Source organism: Antedon bifida, chromosome 6, assembly GCF_963402885.1.
Source record: "Antedon bifida chromosome 6, ecAntBifi1.1, whole genome shotgun sequence".
In the NCBI taxonomy this organism is placed as follows: domain Eukaryota; kingdom Metazoa; phylum Echinodermata; class Crinoidea; order Comatulida; family Antedonidae; genus Antedon; species Antedon bifida.
This window is the reverse complement of record NC_136231.1, coordinates 16143191-16167939: the sequence shown is the minus strand read 5'-3', so window position 1 is coordinate 16167939 and position 24749 is coordinate 16143191. Positions and strand designations below refer to the sequence as shown.

At 30.6% G+C, this 24749-nt stretch overlaps 1 protein-coding gene across 3 annotated transcripts in view; it reads right to left on the bottom strand.

The window, feature by feature from the left end:
• The window catches only part of LOC144845373 (uncharacterized), an 85298-nt gene that overhangs the window by 17761 nt on the left and 42788 nt on the right, over positions 1-24749 (bottom strand). For all 3 annotated transcript variants that reach the window (XM_078702657.1, XM_078702658.1, XM_078702659.1), the window contains exons 3-7: positions 22380-22478; positions 21870-21895; positions 13731-13763; positions 752-820; positions 285-320 (exon numbers count right to left, since the gene is read on the bottom strand). In XM_078702657.1, coding sequence (XP_078558783.1) covers positions 285-320; positions 752-820; positions 13731-13763; positions 21870-21895; positions 22380-22478 — 263 coding nt within the window. The remainder of the gene's footprint in view (positions 1-284; positions 321-751; positions 821-13730; positions 13764-21869; positions 21896-22379; positions 22479-24749) is intronic.

The window sequence follows — 24749 nt, the reverse complement described above, 5'->3', positions numbered from 1 at the left end:
ATCATAATGATCAATTTTATCTACTGCAAAAACTTAAAATCAGTTCAACATTTCTTTAAACAGCAAAAGCAGAATCGTGTTTCATTTTAAGAGATCAGTCAACATTTATATTTATTTATTTAAAACTCTCTCTGAATTAAACACCTGGAACATTTTTATGGGTATACTATCTTTCATACATTCCACATAGAAGTTACAAAGAAAAACATGCAAGTCAAAAAAGGGTAGTATATAATAAAAAGATTGCTGCGTATCATTTAGAATGTCTGGAAGGATGCACAAACCGGAAAACCTGGGAATCCTCTGGAACCTCTTGAGCCCTATAAGAAGGAAAGTTCAATTCAATTCAATTCAAAGTAACATTTATTTTCTTCAAATAAAAACAGTATACAAAATGGTGTGAAGAAAGGTAATATGATTGAAGAAGGCATGTTCAAAAAAGCAAAAAGCTTGTGGCAGACATGCCCAAACAAAGACAAGATTTAAACAACACGGAAAAAGAAAAAAAAAATAAAGAAAATAAAGAAATAACAAGATATCATTAAATAGGGATTTTTTTCGATTTATTATTAGTTTTCTCTCTTTTTTTTTAGAATACATAATGTCCAATGTATTCCATGAATATAGTTCCAGCTTAATTATCGTGCTTTACAACCTACTTTTTGGCACGTTCCCCCTTATTAGTACATTAAAATCCCAAACAATTTGAACAATAATTTTCTTAATATTAAATAACCATAAAGCTACTTACAACCATACCAGGTTTGCCTGGTGCTCCTGGTAAACCTATGCATTGTACTGTTCTATTGCACTGCGCTTTCTGCCAATAAAAAGATATACCGGTAATCAATATTACTTAAATATACAGTACAGTAGTTTAGTTAAAAACAGTAAAATGTTTTCGTTGTGACTAAATAATATTATTTAATTAGCTTTATTTTCAAAATTTACATTGTTAAAAATATTATTTACTAAGTATAAATAAAGTCTGATAAATTGTTAAAGAACATTTTTAAAACACATTTCTATCAAATAAGCAGTACTTCAACAGAATTAAGGAGTGGGAATCAGACCCAATTATTGGCCAAAGTGAATGATTCTTAAAAATGGCTAATTCAACAAAAAACTTTTTTTATTATTAAGACAATACTTTAATTCCACAGTGACTAAAAGGTGTGTAAAAATGTGTACCTGGTATGTAGAAAGATAAACAAATTTGTAGAACATTACTATTCAGTGAACTTGCCACAAACTGGGCTCATGGGGAATGACAGTTTGACATTAATTTGACTAGAACATGAACAGCCTTCAACCATTTAACAAAAGCTCTGTCAAAGCAGGACCCAAGTGTCTCTGAGACAGGGTACGTCTACCTTTACCTAATTGACTATGAAATTGGGTATGAAATATAATGCAAGCAATTATCAATGTTAGTGAAAGAATGTTATTTGAGGGAAAAGGAATGTACATTAAAACATTCAGTGGCAGATCCAGGATGTTGAAATAGCGGGGGAGGGTCTAAAAGTAGAGAAATGAAGTGCTGAACTTAATTTGATGTCCTATCTTTTGCATTACAATTTGTGAAATTTATAGGGAGCCTGTGTCGGCTGGACCCTTGAATCCTCCCCTGACATTTGTAAAGAATAACACTTTCATGGTTTTACAGCTAAAAAAATTAGGTAAAGGTATTTATTATCATCCTCAAGTTTAACTGGAAACTGAGGAAATCCGGATTAGGCCCTCTACAGACCCATGGCAGTTAACAGTGCAACACATACTCAGATCATCACACATCTCCTGCTCTTTCCGAATAGTGTACCAGGTTCTTTAAATGAACATTCAATGTATGTACACAAGACCAACGGCTTTACATCCATCCAAAGGACGATGAGGGTAAAGCATCTTACCTAGGATACAATCAATATAGTATACAACACCAATATTCCCAGGTCTCCCATGATCTAATGATGATTAACTTTATGAAAACTAGGAATAAACAGTATTGGAGATAAACATTTGTGATATCAATGGTTTTAATGATTTTCTTCACAAATTATTAACATTTATAACATTACTAATTATTTTCTATAGAAGAATTGTCAAAAATATATATACATATATATTTTAAACAAGTAGGTTTGATTTTCTTTCATTGTTTCATTTCATCATTTCACTGTGTCACAACATAATTTAGTTGACAAAAACATAATTTAGTTCCTTTCATTGAACAGTTGCTCTTAGGATGGTGTTATTTAGTTTGCATATGGTCACTATATAACAGCTAGGAAAAGAACAGTAGCACACAGACCTACTGTTAAAACATATCAAAAACCTAGGCCTCCATCAGGTTCCAAAAAAATGTCTCGAGCCAGTCACATGGATTGAAGCCATGTTTTACAGAGGCCTGCACAAATTAATCCATGCGGAACTGCAGACAAATGAATCATGAAAACCCTGCAGATTTGAAATCTGTAGGGAATATACCAAGGAAAAAAGTTTTATTTTTGGACAGATATTGAATTGATCAGGACGTTATTTTTTTCTAAAAATTTGTTTTTTTTAAAGAATTACAGTAGTAGAAAATTATAATGTCATTTTATATTTCTCAATTTGGTTATGATTTGATGAAATTACAACTTGAAGTATAAACCTTGGTTGAAAAAAATTCATATTATTCAAGTGACATGTCAGAGCTAACAATAATGTTAATTATACACATAGTGACATTTTATTTTCTGGATTTCAGAAGTATTGATTTGTGGCTATCCTTTCCAATTTTTTTTAAAAAAATCAATATTTTTATACAAATGGGTGTATTATGCTTTTGTTGTAAATTTATATATTACAAAAAAGAAAACAAATATTTGGCAGAGCTGTGGTTGTTTAATTTAATAATTGAAATTCCATGGCCACTAGTTAACTCAATTTGGAAATGATTCCCTATAATTCTGTCTTCGCTAATGTCTGTTTCTAGTTTCATCCCAACTTTATAACTGTCTTCTCAATGCCTATTATAGTTACTTCCAAACTTGATGATACAAATAAAATGTGCAAAGAGATTTGATCTTACGATCAAAATTGCTTAAAATTAGATCCCACATGACAGAAAATATCCAATAGTGTTAAAATGACTCAACAATAGGCCAACATCGATTTTGCTTTCAAATTATTCCCTTCCTATGTATATTCCCATAGGAATGGCATATCACTTCGTAATCATGGAAGATACTTCAAGGTCTAATAGAGCTATTTTTTAATGAAATATCCTTATTTCTTATCTTTAACAGTAATGTAATATTTTCAAATGTTTGTTTTGCTTTATAAATGCCACTTGCCTACTTGGCATAATTTTTAAAAAGATTAAGATCCATTATAATGTTTTTCCTTCTAAATATCAATAACACGCACAAACACCAACAAAACAATATGTAGCACAAGAATCTTGTCACCAAGGTTTTTAGAGGGGGTTCATGTTGCCATAAAAGGGGGTAAAATCTTCATGAGCAGGGCCTACTGTATTTTACCATCACATCTGCTGCTAGTTTGAAAATGGCGCTTCGGGTGGGGGGGCTGAGGGGTTTGGGTGGTTTGTTTGAACACTCCACCTGGGCTACTTTGCATAATATTGCTCTGACTAGTTTGACAAAAAAAGTGTGATGTGCCCAAATATGGTAGTGATATGCCCAAATAATGATATGACATCATCATGTCCATATATGGGCACATCACATTTTTTTGTCACATAAAGTTTGATAGTGTAGACTGAGGATGTTTCTCAATCTGGTTCCTACAGATCATCTAGCATTCACACAACTTGTGACTCAAGAAGATCAACGGTTAATTTATTTTAAAATGCAGCACAGTTTGTATGTATTAATGTATGATTGACAGAAATATATATTGAATATAGTGAAATATACAATTAGCGAAAAATGTTTGTAACCTAAATATTTGCATGTTAAATTATGCATTCGTGATTGACAAAGAGTGTTACAAGATACGAAAATTATTATCTCAGATATTGAAATTATCAGGAAAGTTTTCCATGTTTGTCAGGATATGTTACATGTAATGTAGAAGATTAGACTTTCTTATAACTAGGAGATTTCCCAATAATCTGCTAAAATTAGCAAGCGGGTAAACCAAGGGAATAGTACTTTGACAAATCAGTCGAGAGATTAGAAAAACATGCACTAAACATGGGTATCACTAATTCATGGAGTGAGGGCAAGATCAAAAGATTAAAATATTCTACTTTTAAACATAGAAATGCGTTTCTATATAATTACATTAATTCTTTGGGATCTATGAGTAACAATTATTACATCTTGTCCTTGTCATCTTGTAAATTCTGCTAAATTTGTCAAGATTTTTTTACACGGATGTGCAGTAGTAAGTATAGTGCAGATACTAAATTAATAACTCAAATTATATAAGACATTTAAAATAGTCATCACAAATCTACAAATCCCTGTCTTTAATATGAACTTTCTAAAAGCTATTAAAAGCATCCTCTCTCATTTCATAGTTTTTTTTTCGGTTCAATTTAATCACAAAGTAAAAGAAACTGTAACAAAGACCAAAAACATCTTTTTTAAATAGTGAAAATGAGATAACAGTTTTATCCACAATAGAAGTACTTAAGGAGACTAATAAAGATATGGCAATCAACTTTCATTTTGCTAATGTACAACATGTAGACATGGAAAAAGACATACATACATACATATCCACCAGAATTAAAAACCATTGGTTAAATTTACTGATGCAGGGCTAAATGACATTTAGTACTAAACTTGGCTACTTTAAGTATACAATTAAATATCATAATAAGGCTTTAAATCCTAAGTATAATACAAATGTTGGCATGTAACAGAGTTTAACAAACTTTTCTTTTGAAAAATTATGTCTCATTAAATGCTTCTTTTTCATAATAAATACAACAGATGCATGCCTATAACACGCTTCAAGTCAAACCAATTTTTTCAAATAATTCACAGAAATAATTAGTGTTTCTGTCAACAGAATTGCGCCAAAGGAGTCATTTCAGATTTTTTTTACAGAAAGGTTCCGGCAAGATCTCCTGGGAAGTAACCCCCTTCTGGTAGCATCAAGTTACCCTGTGAATCACGGGAATAGCGAATCCTTTGGGTAGACAGCAAGATGCTATACAAGAACAACTTGTCACTTTCTAGAAACAATACAATTATGATTGAATATACTTCAGTTGACATTGCAACCTGTAACATGTTGAAACATCTTCAAAACAGGTTTGAACACTGCAGTCAAACTACTGTAGAATTTAAACACTTACCACAATTATCTAATTTGACAGATAACTAAAAAATTAAATGTCTAAACAAATATGATTAAATTTTAAAAAATGTAATAATTAAATTATGTTTTTGAATGCTTCTATAGAAGGCAGAAGGGTTTAATTTGGTTATTGAGTTGTCATTCATGAGGAGTTCTTGAGCTACGGCGTCTTAAAGGTGCGGATCTGTGTCACGATACAAACGAAAAAAGGATAGAAAGGGCTGTGAAGTACCATGGGAATCACATAAAAGAAGCAATTGATGAAGATAGCCATAGCAGGTGCTATTAGTAGGACAAGTCAATGCCATTTTTAGGAATGATTTCTGACCATAATGTTTTTATCTCCTTTCAAAATCTTCATGAATGAACTTGAACTTGAAGTAGTAATAAAATGATTTGTCATTCATACTATATTTTTTCCCTTTCCTATTTAAAAATAATGTTCAAATAATGTTATTTTAATAGTTTAAATAAGTTCATTGAAACCTATATTTAATTCAATTGTAATGGTTGGCTTAATCTTACAATTTAACATGTTGCATTTACTTCTTCGCTTCTACTGACAACATATTATTATTGACATATATTACATTAATAAACACATCAGTTATTCTACAGGGAATCTGTATTGATTGTTGTTTTTCAGTTCAAACTCTGTCAAATGAGGAATATAAAGCTCTGTCTACAATATCAAACTAGTTTGACAAAAAAGTGTGATGTACTCAAATATGGTAGTGATATGACCAAAGATGGTAGTAATATGACATCATCATATCCATGTATGGGCACATCACATTTTTTTGTCACATAAAGTTTGATAGTGTAAAAGCTTGTAGTAGAGCTGTACTTGGTGGTTAACATGCTTGCCTTGTAATCTGACAAGACCCGAGATCTGGGGTTCAATCCTGACCTAATGCCAGAGTTGTAACTCATGACACTTTCAACTCCACTCCCTAAGCCTCAAATGAGACTTAGTTTTAATAAGCAATTATTAAATCCATCCTGTAATTGGCGAGTTACTCGCTGATGGATGAAATAAACAAATAAATAAAACAATAAAAACTCCGATAATAATAATTAGTTGATGTTTAAACGAGTATTTCTAATTTACACTTTAAAGCTGTAAAAAAAATTGTTTTAATGAAAATTATTGGAATATTGCATTATTGATAACATTAATATGCACTGCTATCATTTAAAAACATTAAATGATCAAATTTGTAATTACCAAATCATGCGCAATTATTTCCTTTTAAACGGCAAATAGAAAACAAGAATATTATCTTTTCCTCAGTCATGTCATATTTTTTTTTTTGCAAGATTTAGCAACACAAGGACATTCATTTTAACTGGCCAATTTAAAATTAAAGGATCAAATTTCCAGGCTTATACCCAAGCAAACACAGGACAAACGACAGAGCATAATTTGAAACATTATAAAAGCCAAAAATAAAAGGAAAATGATGTTGATCAAGTAAAATAAATAAGATATAGTTATAATATAATAAAACATGTTTTTATACTTCTCATTGTGTAATTAAGTAAGAATACAGTGACAAATTTGAAAAAAAAAACCCAAAATAATTTCTTTCTTGTAAAAAAATCAGATTCATAACAAAAAATTATATATTAACATTTTTTTTTAATATTTCAGAATATAATTTGAATTTTAAAAACAGAGGTCAAAAATGCGTTGAATTCAAACAGCAAAATATCAGGCCAAGAAATCTGACAAAGACACCTGCTTCATATAAAAAGGGGAAGTTGAATGCCCCTTCACATCTAAACATATGTCCACAGTTAATATCTGAAATCCCAAAGGTAATGCTCAATTCATGATGGGGCTACCGCAAAAATAACAGGTAAATTGGCATAATTCTTTTAAATAAACTTTCTTAGTTAGATTATTATCTTTTTTAAAACTTGGCGATTATAAATTTATTGGATGACACTTTGTGGTAAGTTGAGATAAACGAAAATTTAAGTGATCAATTATTGATCAAAGGGTCTACAGTATAATGGTTAGAACATTATTGGATGTGACTGGTGGAAACGAACAAATATTGGATATTTTGAAAATTAAACACATTTTGAGCACAGAAACTAATGCATTTAAAATTGTTCATACTAGAAAATAATCGTAATTTTTTTATTCTTAAAAAACAAAATTTGATTCAATTTTTCTTTTTGTTTTAGGAGACAATAGTAAAATAACTATAAGCTTTTAATTCATTACCTCCAATAATCTTCAAAATACCCTTAAATAACAATTATGAATGTCCATTGATTAGAATGAAAGATTATTTCATAAATACTTCTTTTAACATAATATATTAATTAAATATAGGTTATTTAATGTGTTTTTGGTTCAGTTAACAATATTCTTCTATAAACTGACAAAATAATTTAAACCTGTACAAACAAAATAATTGTTATATTATAATAAGTATGGGATCTATGTCTAGGCATAAGAACTAACTGGTTTAAAGCTCCTACTTAAATTTTTTTCATATAATATGTATTTATTAACTTAATTAACATACAAACTTCTAGTCATCAAATTTTATCCAACTACTTTAAATTAAAGCAAGATACTCTGGATTAGAAATGGCAACTACAAGTACTGTATATTACTTTAAACAAATTCAAATTATATCTAAAAATATAGGCAAGTCATACTGTACATTGTACACCCTATGGAATATGAATGCTACTATTTGTGTACAAAATAAACTGGGTTGTGTTTGATAAGGGTTAATACAGATAAAGATGACATCTTAGTTAATTTAGAAACCTCCAAAATTGCACGTACCCATCTTAAATATGTACTTCTGACGCCACTTTACCCTTTTTATTGGAAATGGAGTCAATCATGCCTAAGTGCTATGAAAAACAATTTTTAAACAGGAATTATTTGAGTAATTCCTGAGGTTTGCTAAAACTACAAAGTATAGTATTTGGTAGTATAACACTAACTTAAAAGCTTGGAAATAAAAAACATGAATATTTAATTTTCAATCCGGCAAATAATAGTATTTGGGTAAACTTAAACATTATATAAATTATGAACATATTTAATTTTCAATCTACCAATATAACATTTTTTGTTGAAAAATTGATGTTAAATTTATAGCTTCACTAAATATTATCTAGTATGTACAAAGTTTAATTGAATAAATACCACTCATTCCATTCTTTTATTAATCTTGTTGAAAATCATTAAAAAATCAATTGTCACATTTAATAATATCTGTTAATTTTCTTTTTAAATTAAGACATATGTAATGATTATTCCTCCATTTGTACCATTGTGTTATGTGCACTAATTCTATCACATTTCCTGGGTTTACGATAAAAACTTAATGTTGTTAATTAATATGCACTGACCTAGTATTAGTGGACAGAACATTTATAATAACACATGGGCATGATTACAACAACTAGTGCCTTGTCCCGTGTCAAAGATTCTAGCTTGTGATGTGAAGTTTTTCAATTGATGTCAGAATTGTTAGTATGGAGAAAATTAGGCTCAAAATGAAGACATAGACATGGTAATGTTGATGGAATATGTCAATATCTTTTAACTAACTAAAGTTAGTATGACATTAAATACAAAGTAATATTAATCAACATTGTTTAGTACAATTATTTAAACTTACTGATAGAAGGAAAAGTAAAATATAATTTTTTTAACAAACATTTTTAATTAGTATTCTTGGGAATACTGTGTAAACCTACAAAAGCCTTTCCTCCAAATCATAATAGCGATAAATTATGAATAGGATTATAAGAGAACAATTTATGAAAACATTTTTTTTTTAAGCCTCCAAAAAAACCTTGCATCTTCAGAGAAATGTGTCTTTTGAGAAGGACAGAACAGTTTTAAAAAACAGCTGGTTTAATTCGACATAATAAAGTGGATATGGTTTAAATTTCTTGTGTTTAAATTTGTTTTCAATGAACACCCAAATAAAAAAACAAGTTTTAACTTCAAAGTTAACAAGTTAAAGTAATATTTTTGGACGTGAACGGACGTGTTCACGTGGAGCTCTCTAAGCTACATTTGTTTACGCTTCAGCTCACCTTGCTACCCCTCACTGGCATTCATCGCCTGTAATACTTTTGGAGCATCAGAGCCACTCCTTGGGCCTAACTCGCTCTCATACCATCGCTGCCGGGCCTCTTCAATCTTGACACTGTAGTTGTCGTTTTGATCAGTATTGGAGCTATTTTAACAGAGATTCTGACCCAGGAATTTATTCAGCAAGTCGTGATCCTATTCGGAATTGGACTCGGAATTTCAACCAGAATTTTGTGTCACAGAGCGGAGTATGGCGGCGGTAAGGTGTGCCATTATAAACTTTCGTTTTTTAATTGCATTGACTTGTACTGTTATATTTATGATTCATAGTCCTGATACATCATTACCTATGAAGTTATATTCATCAATTAGTGGCGACGTGCATAAATATATGTACTATAGGCCTAATTACATCGATCAGTATGGGACACAATCTTTTGTTTTTCGCGCTATTCACGCTCCATTTACCAACAACAATGGATTGGTAGTCAGGCCACACAAACGGAAATTTTTCAAAGCACCAACACAGTACTATCCAAACTCAACCGCCAACTTTAAAGTATTGCTCACGTCCGGGGATGTCCATCCTAATCCAGGACCAGTCAACAACTCTGACAAATCCCGTAGTGATCGACCAACCAAAAAATCAGTTTCAGTTTTACTCTCCAACTGTCGCAGTATTCGCAATAAGTCGATTGATTTGGATATTTTCTGCGATACTAAATCAGATGGATTAGACATTATATGCTTAACGGAAACATGGTTGAACTCCGAGGATGATACGCAAATGTTACATTTTTCTAATAAATTTGACATTTTTCGTCGCGATCGCGAATCTGTTACCCGTGGCGGAGGTTTACTGATTGGTATAAACAGCACATTGCAATCAAAGGTTATTGCATCTGAACTGAACATTGAAATGTTATGGGTCTCTATCACATGTCACAACAAATCGCATCTGTTATGCCTTGTGTACAGACCCCCAGACTCAACTGTTTCTTATTGGGATCAATTTGAACTTGCACTAGCTAGCCAAGAACATTCATTCCATAAATATGAATCGGTTGTCGTTTTGGGCGACTTTAATATCAATTGGCCTAATGCACCACATAAATTCATCGACGTGTTAAACATGTATGGTTTCGATCAATTAGTAAACCAAAATACTCGACCTTCCACAAACGCTAATGATGGCTCACAGATAGATCTCGTGTTCTCAAATACGGGATCCTCAGTAAGAAATATAAGCGTCGTTGACAATCCAGTCGAGAGCGACCACCATGCAATTGAATTTGATATCGATTGTCGTCTCAGTTTACCAACTACATCCACAATACGCTCATTTATTAAGTGGAACAGAGGTGACTTCCATCATCTAAATAATCTCTTGCATTTGGCACCTTGGAGTATGTTCCTTAACGAAAATGACGTAAATGCATCATGGAGTGGCTTCATGGACATTATTGATGCCGCAGTTCGCGATAGTTTCCCGAGGGTCAAAAGCAGAGCACGTAAACTGAGCAGTCCATGGATAACTAAGGATATTAAACGTATGATTCAGAAGAAAAAGAAACTTTTTAAAAAATCTAGACGTTCTGGCATACAAGAACACTGGGATGCTCACAAACAATGGCGAAACAAAGTTCACTATGCCATCAGGAAATCATATAAGGATTACGTAAACGATCTATTCAGATCCGCTGACAATAAAAAACGTTTTTTCGCGTTTGTGAAAGAAAAACGTTCATCTTCTTTACCCAGTAAATTTATTAATCCAACGAATAACTCTCATTACTCCAACATTGAAGACATTGTAAACGGTTTTAATCGTTATTTTACTTCTATTTTTAATGATGTTAACGTTCATTTTAATTTTAACGAACCTCCCCCCTGTTCTCTTAAAATCCCTGTACTTGCTGATATTTCATTTAGTCCGAATGATATAATTAACACCATTTCTACATTTCGGTCTAATTCCGCTCCTGGACCAGATTTAATATCAGTCAAATTACTCAAGCCGATATCGCACTCTATTGCCTATCCCCTTTGGTTGCTGTATCGTACTTCCCTTAATACTGGTACTGTGCCCAATGATTGGAAATGTGTAAATACTATTCCAGTTCATAAATCTGGCGATAAGGCAGCAATAACTAATTATAGACCAGTAGCCCTTTCCTCTTTGGTGTGTAAAATTTTAGAGAAGATTATCGTAAATAATATTAATAACTTTACGTATGACAACGGTTTACTTAACCCTAATCAACATGGTTTCGTCAAACATAAATCTTGTGTAACTCAACTCAATAATGTTACCTATCACTGGTCAAAAATTCTTGACAAACGTGAGCCAGCAATTATTGATACTCTGTTTTTAGACATGAGCAAAGCATTTGATAAAATGCCTTTCGACATCTTATTAACAAAAATTGCTGTAAATTTCAATATTCAAGGTAATATCTGGAAATGGATATCTTCATACTTGACGGATAGGAATCAGAAAGTGTGTTTCAGGGGGGCTACTTCTTCCGTACTTCCAGTCACATCGGGTATACCTCAGGGCAGTTGTCTTGGCCCAATTTTATTCAATATGTTTGTGAACGATGTTAATCATAATGTTTCTTCTGAATGTTTTCTTTTTGCAGATGATATAATACTTTATAGACACAGACAAAATGCCAACGATATTGTTAATTTGCAAAATGATATAAATATTTTATCTAATTGGGCTGATAAGAATCAAATGAAATTCAATGTCAACAAAACTAAATTAATGCATATCACCAGAAAGCGTAACTTTGTTAAGCCGTTGTACTTTCTTAATGGTGAGACAATTGCGGTGGTGGATAGCCATAAACATTTAGGAGTACATATCGATTCTAAACTGAATTGGAACGTTCATATTGATAATCTGATATCTAAAGCTAATCGAATGTTAGGCTTTATTTTTTCTGTAGCCGGAAATTGTTCTCCAGACGCGATTTCGTGTCTGTACAAAACTTTGGTGCTACCTATTCTTGAGTATGGTTTGCCGGCGTGGGGCCCCAGAAATGGAGGACACATAGAACGCCTCGAACAGGTTCAGCGACGGGCCTCTAGACGTATTCTGGGACCCCACTGCGGACCTATATCATACGACGAACGTTTAATAACTTTGGGTTGGTTATCCTTACGTGATAGACGTTTAATGATTTTAATTTCCTTTATATTTCGTTGTTTTTATAATTTAACTTTTTGTAGTACTGTAAACAATAATATTCATATCAATCAACGCCATCCTGAATTACTCACATTTGTCCACCCTTTTGCACGTACCGATACTTTAAAATATTCGTCTATCAACAATTTTCCTGTTATATGGTCATCACTACCCCCCATCAAAAATCAAGCAGTTACTCTTCCTTTGAAAAATTTTCTGTCAAAATTGAAAAAATATCTGCTTGATAATCGATAACTTTATTTTAATTGTTTAGGTGTATTTTAAATTGTGTAATATAATCTGTATATTTTTTATTCATTTTTAACTTGTATTAAGTTGTATGTTACAGGGGTTGCGGACACAAATGTGTTATGGCGCTCTGTTGCTGTCGCAACCCCTGGACCACTTGTGTCGAATAAATAAATGAAATGAAATGAATATTATGACATAATAATTAAAACAATTAAAGGAAAAAAATTATGGGATCACGATAGATTAGGCTAAATACCCTACAGTATAGTGTCTTTTATGAATGTATTTCCTACGTCCTGCAGACATGTACCACGTGTAGTAAATGTAACCATGAATGCGACTCATATTTGGCCTCATTCCAACCTGTACTCCTATAGTCTTGTCACTGTCCTTATTAAAATTGAAAGATGCACGCAACTTTCTTTGTAGATTCGCTTCGTTTTCATAGCTAATTATTCAATAAAAATGCTACCCATATGAGTAATCCCAAGAGTAGGTACCCTGTTCCAACACATAAAAGATTTTATTTCATAATCATTTTATTATGTCTTGTTGTATTACGAATACCGTATATGTGATACAAGCGCACCTTAAATAGTACGGTGCTTTCGACTACAAAGCTTGGGTTCTTTATAATTATTTTATTAAAATACATAACTTCTTATTATACAAATACTGTGTTTGTGATTGAACAAGTGCATTTTAAATGTATATTAGTATGGTACTTATTCGATTGCTTATTTGAGTTCTCTGCCTCAATAAAGCTATATTAACTTTTGAATTACAGAATGCTGAAGAATATCTTACACGGGTGATAGGGATTGTGGGAAGACTTTCTCGCTTTTTTTTTATAAAGGGGGGTTTAAAAAAGAAGATTCAACTTACCTGTGAAATCCTAATTTCTTCAACAATTCTAATCTGAAAATAAAAAGAATAGATCTAGTTATAAGTATATATTTATAATTAACTCAAACATAATATTAATATTATTGGTATTATATACTATACAAATATTTCTTTTCAAAATAAATACAATTCCTTAAAGATGTATTGTCCCCCAAAAAACATGAAAAAATAAAGATTAATAAAATCAGATTTTCAATAGGCAATTTCACAGTTTTAATAAAGTTATTCACTTCTGTAGAAAAAAAATCATCAAAAATAATTATTTCACTTATAAAAAGACAAAAGAAATGGTTAATTTCAACCAAAAACCATTGTCTTCCAGACAATTTAGGTATATTTTGCTTTAAATTACATTTTTTTGGTGGAAAATGTTTTTTTTTTGGTTCAAGTTTTTGGTCATAGTGAATAACTATTATGTGATATTAAAATGGCATATTCAACAACAAAAATTAAAAAAAATATTTTTTAGGGGGACAATACATCTTTAAAGGTAGATGGTCTTTTTCTGTAAATTATAACTAATGTAGTATATACATTAGTTAAAATTTGCATATAAATTATTAGTCTATTTTAATGTAATTGTCTTTTATTTTATGTGTATTTTATGTTAGGGTCTCTTATAATTAGCTTATCTCTGGATGGAAAACCTTTAATAAAACCTTTGAAATAATTAATATGATATCACTATTACCATAAAAAAAAAATATTTATGTGGGCGTTTTAACTATTATAGTATAGTTTTTCAGTCTTGCTATTTAAATTTTTTTAAAGCAATTTTAATGCTAATAGTTTGGTAATAACCTCACAGATCAAATAAAAATGTTTTTTTTTTTCATTTAATATGTATAGAGTACTCTCATACGTCAATCTTAATCAACATGCATGCATGTGTGTTACAAATTATTTTACAAAATCCTTTATGACTCACAGTAAGCATGGGCACATCAGAAACAATTAGGTTTACGTTCAATGCAATTCATTTATAATAATAATAAAAAAAGGAGATTTATCAAGGCAACACAGAAATAACTTTGATATGTTTGTCATTTAGTTATTAATTTGATAGCATTTCCTTTTCATTGTTTTAACAAATCTAGATTATTAATATATAATTAAACATGGCATTAAAGGATGGAATGTTTATGATAAGAACATTAATAAATAAATTAAATTTTAGCATTACCAATGCCACCAAGGAGGCATTAATAAAACACAGATATAAGTTTTATTCTCAAAAAGGGAGGGCTATATTTCTTTAATTAACTGATGATTTTTTTTTATTGAATCATTTTTGTTTCATCTCATGTTATCAAAGGATAAGCTTGACACCAATTATGAAATTAAAAAGATATGATTATATATGGTATTCTTTACAGAATACTTAAATTTTGTTCTTTCACATACACTTATCTCAGTAAATATCCAATATAACACACATACTATAAAGTGTATCCCTTGCCATTTGATTGGCTTACATTGTATCACATGCCATGCATTACTATCTCTCATTAAGGTACTATTGCACAGTCGTGCTACATGGTGGGAATGTGTAATACGCAATGTAGAGTGTGTTGTCTAAACTGACTCTGCTTTCTCAGCCAAAATCTGAGTGCCAAATGTTTGCATGGTCTGGCCTTTGGATGGAAGTGACTGTGAATGTTTCATATTGTTGAATGAGGAGAAATTTTATGAGTTGTCAATCTTGCCAAAATCTCAATATGAATCAAACAGAATAAAAAAAAAAAGATTAGATTTATCGCATACAGTAGCAGTAATCTGTACCAAGAAGAAACATGGGCTTACTTCTTTGTTTTTACACAATCCATTTCAATACAATGTTAGCATATTCACAACAGCCAGATGATTTAATAACTCTATATTAACTATTTCAACTTTTGCCTTTAATATTGATTTTTAATCTAATAATTTTATTTATCAGCTTTTATTTAAGCATGCATATATGGTATTGTAAATTAAATTGCAATACAGGATACATAGATCATTTTAATAGAGATATTTAACATAAATTTATTCTTATGTAAGATATGAAATGTAATGAAAAAATAATAATTTACTGGTGAAGTGAATCATCTACCAACCACACAGATTAAAGGAGTAACATGCGTTCTATATTCAATCTTTTCATAAACTAATCATACAGTTCAGCAAGTTTAATAAATAATAAAGTTGAATTGTATATCGGAAATATATTTAGACAGTTGGTTTCAACAACCACACCTAAAGAGTCACATGTGGCATTAAGTGGTATAAGGCAAAAACAATGATCAATATCAGATTTGAAATAACTGCGTTTACTAGGAAATAGGTTGGTACAATGAGTAAAACTTTAGAAAAGAAAGTTAACTCTTAGATTTGTTACAGTTGACAAAACTCTCTTTCAGACTACATCATTTCAAAGAATGACTAAAAACAAAATAGTTTCAATTTTTTGTTTGTCTCAAAAGACTTGACAAAACTCCTTGCAGAATATGTCATTCTAAACAAAAGAGTACTAAAAACAGATGATTTTTTTTTTTGATTTTTCAAAGGAACTATTTGACCTGTATTATGAGATTGTTAGCCTAAAGGAAAGAAAAGAGGGGCAGATAGGTACCCAGGGGAATGTAAGATCTGATGTGTTTCAAAAGTGGGATATTATTCATCAGTGACCTAGCCTAAAATGTTTGCTAGGCTAAATGTAAATGGTAGTGCCATTAGATTTAATATGAAATTACGGTCAATGTATCTTATGCCAAAATGTTAATGACATCAAAATATTGTAACTGTTGCAGAAAAATAATTCCATCAAGGTCACATATACTGCTTCCTGCATTTACTAATCTCCTGGGTTCAAATTCAAACTGTCCATCTTACCATGATTACCAAATGGTATAAATAACAGTCAATGTTTATTCATAAACACATGAAGTTTATAGGGCTTCGTTCTATGTACCATACCTTTAAAAAAATCTTAACCTCAAATCCTTAGCATATACTTGACTAATCAATTTTTCATTTTCAATTTACTTTCAATTTATAATCCTAAAATCTTAATATGAATCTATATTGCAAAGGTTTAAAGACCCCTTCCCTGCAATTTTGGACGTTTTTTGGAAAATAATACATATATATCACTTTAAAAACATTAAACCATGTCATTCCTTGTCTTAAATGTATGTTTTATGGTAAATTATGATAAAAAGTGAGAAACAATGCACTACCTAAGTAGCTCGCGGCGATCGACCTCTCGTGGCCGGTCTTAGGCCTAGCCTAGCTAGGCTTAGTTTTGTAGGCCTAGCTGGTAAACATCGGTAACGTACGAACATCGTACGCTAGCTGTATACCTAGCCTGACGTTGTATAGTTGCTGCATTAATTGTCTTTCTATTTTTGCCAGACTCCGTTGATACAAATTGGGGAAAACCCGGTATTTTCGCTGAAAAGTTAGGAGTCTTCCATTTGTTTTGGCCTCACGATCGATCGAAAAGTGGGCGAATTACAGGTGAAAAACAAAAATATCAATCCGTGCGCAATGCATTTTGGGATTTATAGCGGGCCGCTATAATTATTAGAATCGACTTATTTTTCACATTTTAACCATTTAAAGACGAAAAAAGTTATCGCAATAGGACCATATAGTATTATTTTTACATTAAATATAGTTTGTGATCTTAAATTAGATCTAAAAAACGTAGGGAAGGGGGCTTTAATGTAAATAGGCCTATCTCAAATGATATTATAATTTCTGAACCATTGAGAAAAGGAATGACCTAGAAACACAATAGGAAGCTCATGTTCTACGTACCCTATTGACCAAAATATCGGCAGATAAATTTGATAGGAAGCCTGTCTGCGAGTCTTGAGAATTAGGTAGAATCGACTTAACAGACATATCAGAAGAAACTAGTATGATATAGAAGGATATAACCACACCCTTAGGGCTTTCCGAAAGGTAGTTACTAAAGCCCTTTAAACAGACATATTACACATCCACATGACAAGAAAAAATACTTTTGAATTAACACCTATCACGGAAATGCCAGGTATTTCATCTAGGTCAATAATAATTCTCTTTTGACGTAAGATAGAAGAAAAAATAATAATTCCATTACTTTCATATTATTATAAGTAGTAATACCATAATCAAAGCCAATCACAATCATTTATCAGAAAATAAATTAATTAAACAAATTATGTGATTGTATCTTTAAAGTCATAACCATATGTTATGATAAAAAATTAATTTTCAGATATTTATGATATATTGAATTGAATACATTGAACTTTTAATTAAATTCTAATTTTATATTCCATTTTCATTTTATATATTCATTCTTAGAAATAACAATCATACAGAAAATCTGAAAATATATTAGAAATCATAAGTTCAGGAAATCTTTGGCTATTCTTATTCCTTTGCATAGAATTTTCATTGTACACAACAAACATTGTATTAGTCACAATATAAAACAACACAAAATTAACCTTAGACAGCAACATGCAATTGCATTAGTAATGTATGTTGTTAAGATACAAATATGATGTAAACAAAAATACCAATGTGAATACGGAACAAACACCAAAACATAAATGCAAACTTTTCCATTGGATCATGACAAGGCACCTACTCTAAACTGTTAACAGTTGAGTATAACAATGACTACTACTGTATACATGCTTGAAAATTAGCGTTGTGATAACTTCAGCAACAACACCAGTTCTAAAATACCAGGGTAGTCACAAAAGTTACCACACTTGTTACGTTTTATAGTCTTTGGTGCTGTGTCGCGTCAATGAAAAGTCCCATATAGAAATAGCAGTGGTTAAGCATGACAACACACAAAAAGAGAAGAAAATAACTAACCTGAAAGTAGAATATTAATGTCCATTTGGAAAGCAGTTGAAGAATCAGGAAGAGTGTAAAAAGTGGACAATGACCAGTGCATAAAGAATATACATTACAATGGTCACATACATTTAAATGATTCATGAAACACAAGTGTAACAATGACAACATTATGAAATACATAAAATATTGTATTAATTAATAATCAATGACCAGAATTAATATAAAAAGGAAGGTTTTTTTATTTTTGTTTTTGGCAACTGATTAAAAAATAAAACAGAAAACCATATTCTATATTTCCTAATCTTTGTAGTTTCATACATGTACATTTATATGTACACAGAAATAAGCAAAGTGTAAAACATCTTGACACAAGATGGTACTAGCAGGTCTCCTACCAAGTCTAATTACTTAATAAACCTTTTCATCATCTCAAAAACTAAGGCACATTAACAATTAATATATTAATGCTATAAATATTATATAAAAAAATATCATTAGAAATATCATAAACTGATGTTCTTCCCAACCATCTGACAATGCCAATAGTATAGAAATGATTCCTATTACTGTAGATTAGGCACTTGCCAAATTTCAAAGAATTATTCCAAACAATATTTAAATTTAGTTGCATCCTGTAAGATGATTATTTGATTGATTCTAGTTGTAAACTATCAACAACACATATAGTGCAAAGTAGATCTAATTTGAAGGGTCAAGGTGTCAGATTGTCTACTATGATCACTTCTTTCACAAATTTCCGGATTTTACCGGCAATTTGTAAAGGACGTATGAATTTAATCAAGTGCGGTGAAATTAATCGGTATGTTCCACCCCAGGGGGCTGTAAGCCCTCTTTGTGCTTACGTGTTCTCCCTAGGATTATAAAAACATGACAATAACCTCGTATATATCTATGAAATTAATCACAATTTGTTTTGTTTCTCGAGTAAAATTTCATACTCAAGCTGGTGTGAAAGATCAGGGTGTAATAAATCTGCCCTACTTTACTATAATTAACTAATAAAGTACCCCCTCTCATTTGCAATACTCTTATTCAGAAAATAATGTTTTTTAACATTAAACAACTTAAAACAGTATATTTTTTTCTTTTATCAACAAAAGGAACATTGCTGCTTTCTTGCGTAACTCCTATTTAGGGGGACATTTTTTTGTCCTGAAAGTGCTTCATACTTGCTAATTTATATCAATTGTTTAGGTGGTAAGAAAGGAAAAAAATGCTGATTTATCATCACTGTTCCTAAAATAAAATAATAAAGTTCCCTTTTGTTATTAAAAATGGAATTATGGGTATATTCTAATACATTATTTGTACAGTTTTTCCCTACAAATGTTTTTCCAACCATTTGTCCTGTGGCCTATTGAGAATATTCAGTGGCAAGTAGTCCAAACACCAGCCTAATCTAAAAACACACGGTGATGGGAAAGCCGTGTCCTAGTTGGTAGAAAGAGTTATGTCAATTCTAATAAAAAACAGAAATTGTAATTAAATTACCTAACAAGATTAGAAAATTAATAATGTTTTAAAAACTACACTAATATTTCTTTAGTAATAATTTGTCAGTTCCTAGTAAGAAACTAGAAAGTTCATGGTGACATAAAGTATGACCTAATTAAATTATAAACCAATTTGTTCATTTATTAATAAATCTGAAAATAGTAACATTCATCATATTGCTCTATACTTAAGTCTATGCAATACAATCTAAAGAAATAATTTTTAAGCTGTTACTTATTATTTTGGTGGAATATAACAGCATTATTGAATTATATACTTGATGGGGAAGCTACTTTCTTTTCTTTTATAATTTACAGCTATAAAAAAAAGTGTGATATAATTCCATCAGCATTTCATTTTTTATTAGAATGTAGTAGATGTATTTAGGAAAACAAAGCCAATCCCCTATTGTGGGAACACCTCCGGAACCCATTAAAGTGTTCTTTTAATAGGGTGTCCCCTAAATAGATGTTGGTCATATATATTCTCCCTTGTACGCTCAATGGGAAAGTGTCCCCTAATAGGGGTGTCCTCTGAATATGGGTGTTACAAAGAAAGGGATCTACTATTTAGATGTCAAACATGTTGAATACTACATTCTTACATTCATCCTAGTAGAAAAACGTATAAATGCGTTGTACCACAATTGAATTAGTTTACAATGAAATAAAATAATATATTCATATATATGACTTAAACACTAGTTTCACAATTGTTGTTACCTGTGTTCTAAAAGATTTTCTGATAAAGTTCAGTTGCATCATAAAATTAAGAATTTTTTATCTCGTAAATGCCCTTACTTACCGTTAATCCCTCTGGAGGACTTGCTTTAAGAATCAACATATTAAAATATCAAAATGCGATAAAATGTCTACAGACAAAACTTAGCATTGCTTTTTATTATTACACTTGTTTATTTCATTTGAAAAAATGATAATTAAAAAATTAATTTGTTTTCGATTCAATATTAATTTGAATTTGTAAAATTGATTGATGTAGTTTTGCTGGGTTAGTATAAAGTGGCAAGCTTCTTAAGTCAAATGTTAATCTTCAAATTAGTTATCACCTACGATATCCCCTAAGCCTTGTTTTAACCTCATATTTAATGTTTAAGACATTACTCCTAAACCTTTTGCATCTATCTGTCATATTTTGATAAAACTATAGTTCAACAATGAATGATACTATTTCAATAAAATATATCATATGGACAAAAATAAGCATACCTTTGATATAATTAGAGCTAGTAAAAGAACTGTCTCCTTTTATGTTAGAAAAAAAAGTGCAATATTGTATGATGCATTTACATATTAATTGTAGAAAGAGAGTGTGTCATTTTACAATCCATGTACCACAAAAGTTTTTTTTTTCGCAGTTTGTTCACATTGTGTCGACATTTTGGCTATTATGAACACACTGCCTACTGTTTGTATATTGAAAAGTTAAATTTGTCATGTAATTTGCAATTGTTCTTTCTTAGTGAATTCTGCAGCTTTAAATCAAAAGACCATTCATCAATTTTGTAATTTGTGGTGTGAAAATGATTTAATTACTCAAAATGAATAGTTGAATGCTCTTGCTGTTATCACCGACTAATTAACAATGCAATGTTCTGCAATGGCTTGTTTGCAGTACATAGATTGTAAAAATATAATATATAACTAAATCTAAAAACAGTGCATTGGTTTCTGATGCTTTTACATATAAAACAATTAAAATCAATTGTGCAAAAATATAATAAAAAATATTGTATACCGGAACACCTCCATCTCCTTTCAATCCTGAAAGACAAAAGAGAGTAAACAACGATAAGAATTTTTATTTTTACTATTTTCTGTTATGCTAGCTGTTTATAAAGGCAGTCCATGGGAGAGCGCTTGGGCCACTTGTTCTCCGCTTTAACAGCTAAAATGACATTTTGATGATATACTAATCTACTCGCCTATTTAAACAAATCTGGATCTGCCCATGGTCTACTATTATTTGCAGTTATAGTGAAAATTATCATCCTGCCATGTCTTTTGCTGAGAATTATCTAGTTAATAGCATAGCATCAATACAATGCAAAAGATAGAACATAGCTTAAAGCTCTGTCTACACTATCAAACTAGTTTGATGTGCCTAAATATGGTACATTTTTTTTTGTCACATAAAATTTGATTAAGATTAAGCTGAAGTTCAGCACTTTAATTTACAACTTTAGCCCCTGCTAATTTTAAAATCCCAGATCCACCACTGATTTAATGTAAAATATTCTTAACTCACCTGGTATGCCAGATGCTCCTTTTTTCCCTCTTCTTCCCTTTACACCTGCATCTCCTGGTTTACCAATATTTCCCGTATCACCTTTAGGACCTTTGGGACCTGTAAAATATAAAATGAAAAACATTTATAATTTATTCTTAAAATAATATCAAAATATTTAATTGTTTCATTTAATATTTTTAGTGTAACTGTCTGTCATCATAATTATAATTGTAACTTCAATACACATCCACTTTTCTTTCGTAAAACCAAAATTAGGTTAGGATTGGTGCTGTAGATAAATTTATATCTCAAGACCATTCCATAGTTTGAATTTCCACTTGAATCACTTTCTATATATTTTGTATTATACATGGATACATCATTTTTAAAATATTAAATAAACCATTGAATTTAACCTCATTTAAAATTTCGTTGGTCATAGTGTGGCCAGAAACTATTGTCAATTTCAAATCTTGAAATAAGTTTACTTAATTGTCCCGGGGCATAAAACTAGATCCTATCAATTTACATAATTACGTCATTGAAAATAATGGGTCATCTAATACAGTATGTCCTAATTTGGAGTGCATTAAAATATAAGATAACTTTGCTGTAAATTTAATGTGCTACATTCAATGTTGTATGTGAACTAGATTTTCTTAATTTACACTGCAGCCTTATAGGAGATGTGTCATAGCATTTTAATCAGTTTTATGTTGATATTACATTGATATTATAATAAGCCTACATACTAAACATTAATCATAGATGTCTACTGATTATGTGTATCATAGATAGGCCTACATCAATATCTCTATGATTTTAAAACATTGCATCTTCACACTAATTATAGATACATCAATATCTCTATGATTTTAAAATAGTGCATCTTCACACTAAATTACAGATATTTGTTTTAGGCATGGATGTGGTTTTAGGAGGGGAGGGTGGAGTTCATTCAAGTTATTTCAATCAAACTACACATATTCTAGCATGTGCTAATCTCTGCATCTTCATTGTATAATTACATACAAAACTTTTTCATGTTAAATATATATGCACTGATGAAGGGCTAGTGTTGCCCGAAAGCTCTGCTAACTTTTCTGGCTGTTTTTACTTTATCGTTTTGATTTAGCTTTTCGCTTTTTTTTTGTATAGCTCCATTGAGATCCAGCCACTGATACCCACAGCATTGTCATTTTTTCAGTAATTTGCCTTTGGATTTATATATATATATATATATACATATATTGGAATGTTCACAATATAAGGGGAGGATCCAGGATTTTTTAATGGGGGAGAACTAACATATAATATTAATAGTCTGTCAAAAGCAGTTCGTTTTTTAGGTCAAGTCCAGTTAAGTACAACATGTTGACAGTTATAATCACTCCACATTTTCATTAGCAAATTATTACATATGAAATATATTATCAAATTTAATACAAACAACTGAAAACCATTTAGACTATTCACATAATATACATGTACTTTTTGTCAAATTTAATTGTTTATGACCAGTCCAGAGAGGTTAATCCAATCCAGAGTAAGTACTGACTGAAAACTAAAGTATTGAAAGTTGGAACAATGTTAATAATTATTTTTGATTGGTCAGTGTGAAAAGACATGCTTCTGAAAATGATGACTTAGTGGAGCCCTAAATTCTTTAACATTTTATTTTTCAGTTGTCATATACACACACACTGTTAAATTTTTCCAAAAAAAATGTGGTACTTTGCAGATGGTGTTTGCTTAATATTCTTTTTGACTTGACATCTTTATGCAACTTTTATGTTAGCAATATCATTGACATTTATTTTAAAGTTTTTAAATGTTATTCAATCAACAATCATACATTTACATAGTATGATTGAAGTGCTAGATAACAGTAATTTACTTTATGAATTACTTATACAGTACAATGTTGGTTTCATGTAAAAATTGATTCTTTGTGAATGGAGTTTGATTATGGAATTCCAAAGAAATAAACTTTAAAATTAAAATGATAAATCACTTTATTTAATGCCATTATGTCAGTTAAAAGTTGTCTCTGTCTGACATTGGAAATTTAACTCTGTCATTTCTGTAGACATCAAGCCTTAAAAACCAACCACAAATATGCGATTTTTTAGGTTTTTCATCTAAACTATTATTTTTCACTATATAATATTTCATAATTCAATTATAAATGTTTAATACTAGATATTCTATATCAGACATTGTAGACACTTAATGTAACAATAATCTGCTGTCTAATTTCTGGGTGAAGAATATTTCATATTTTGTATCAAGATAACATTTTATTTTTCCATTGAGAACCTGATAACAATCTATACTCTATATGATTTCTATTTTCATCTACAGGATGAAACTAATGTACATGCGATA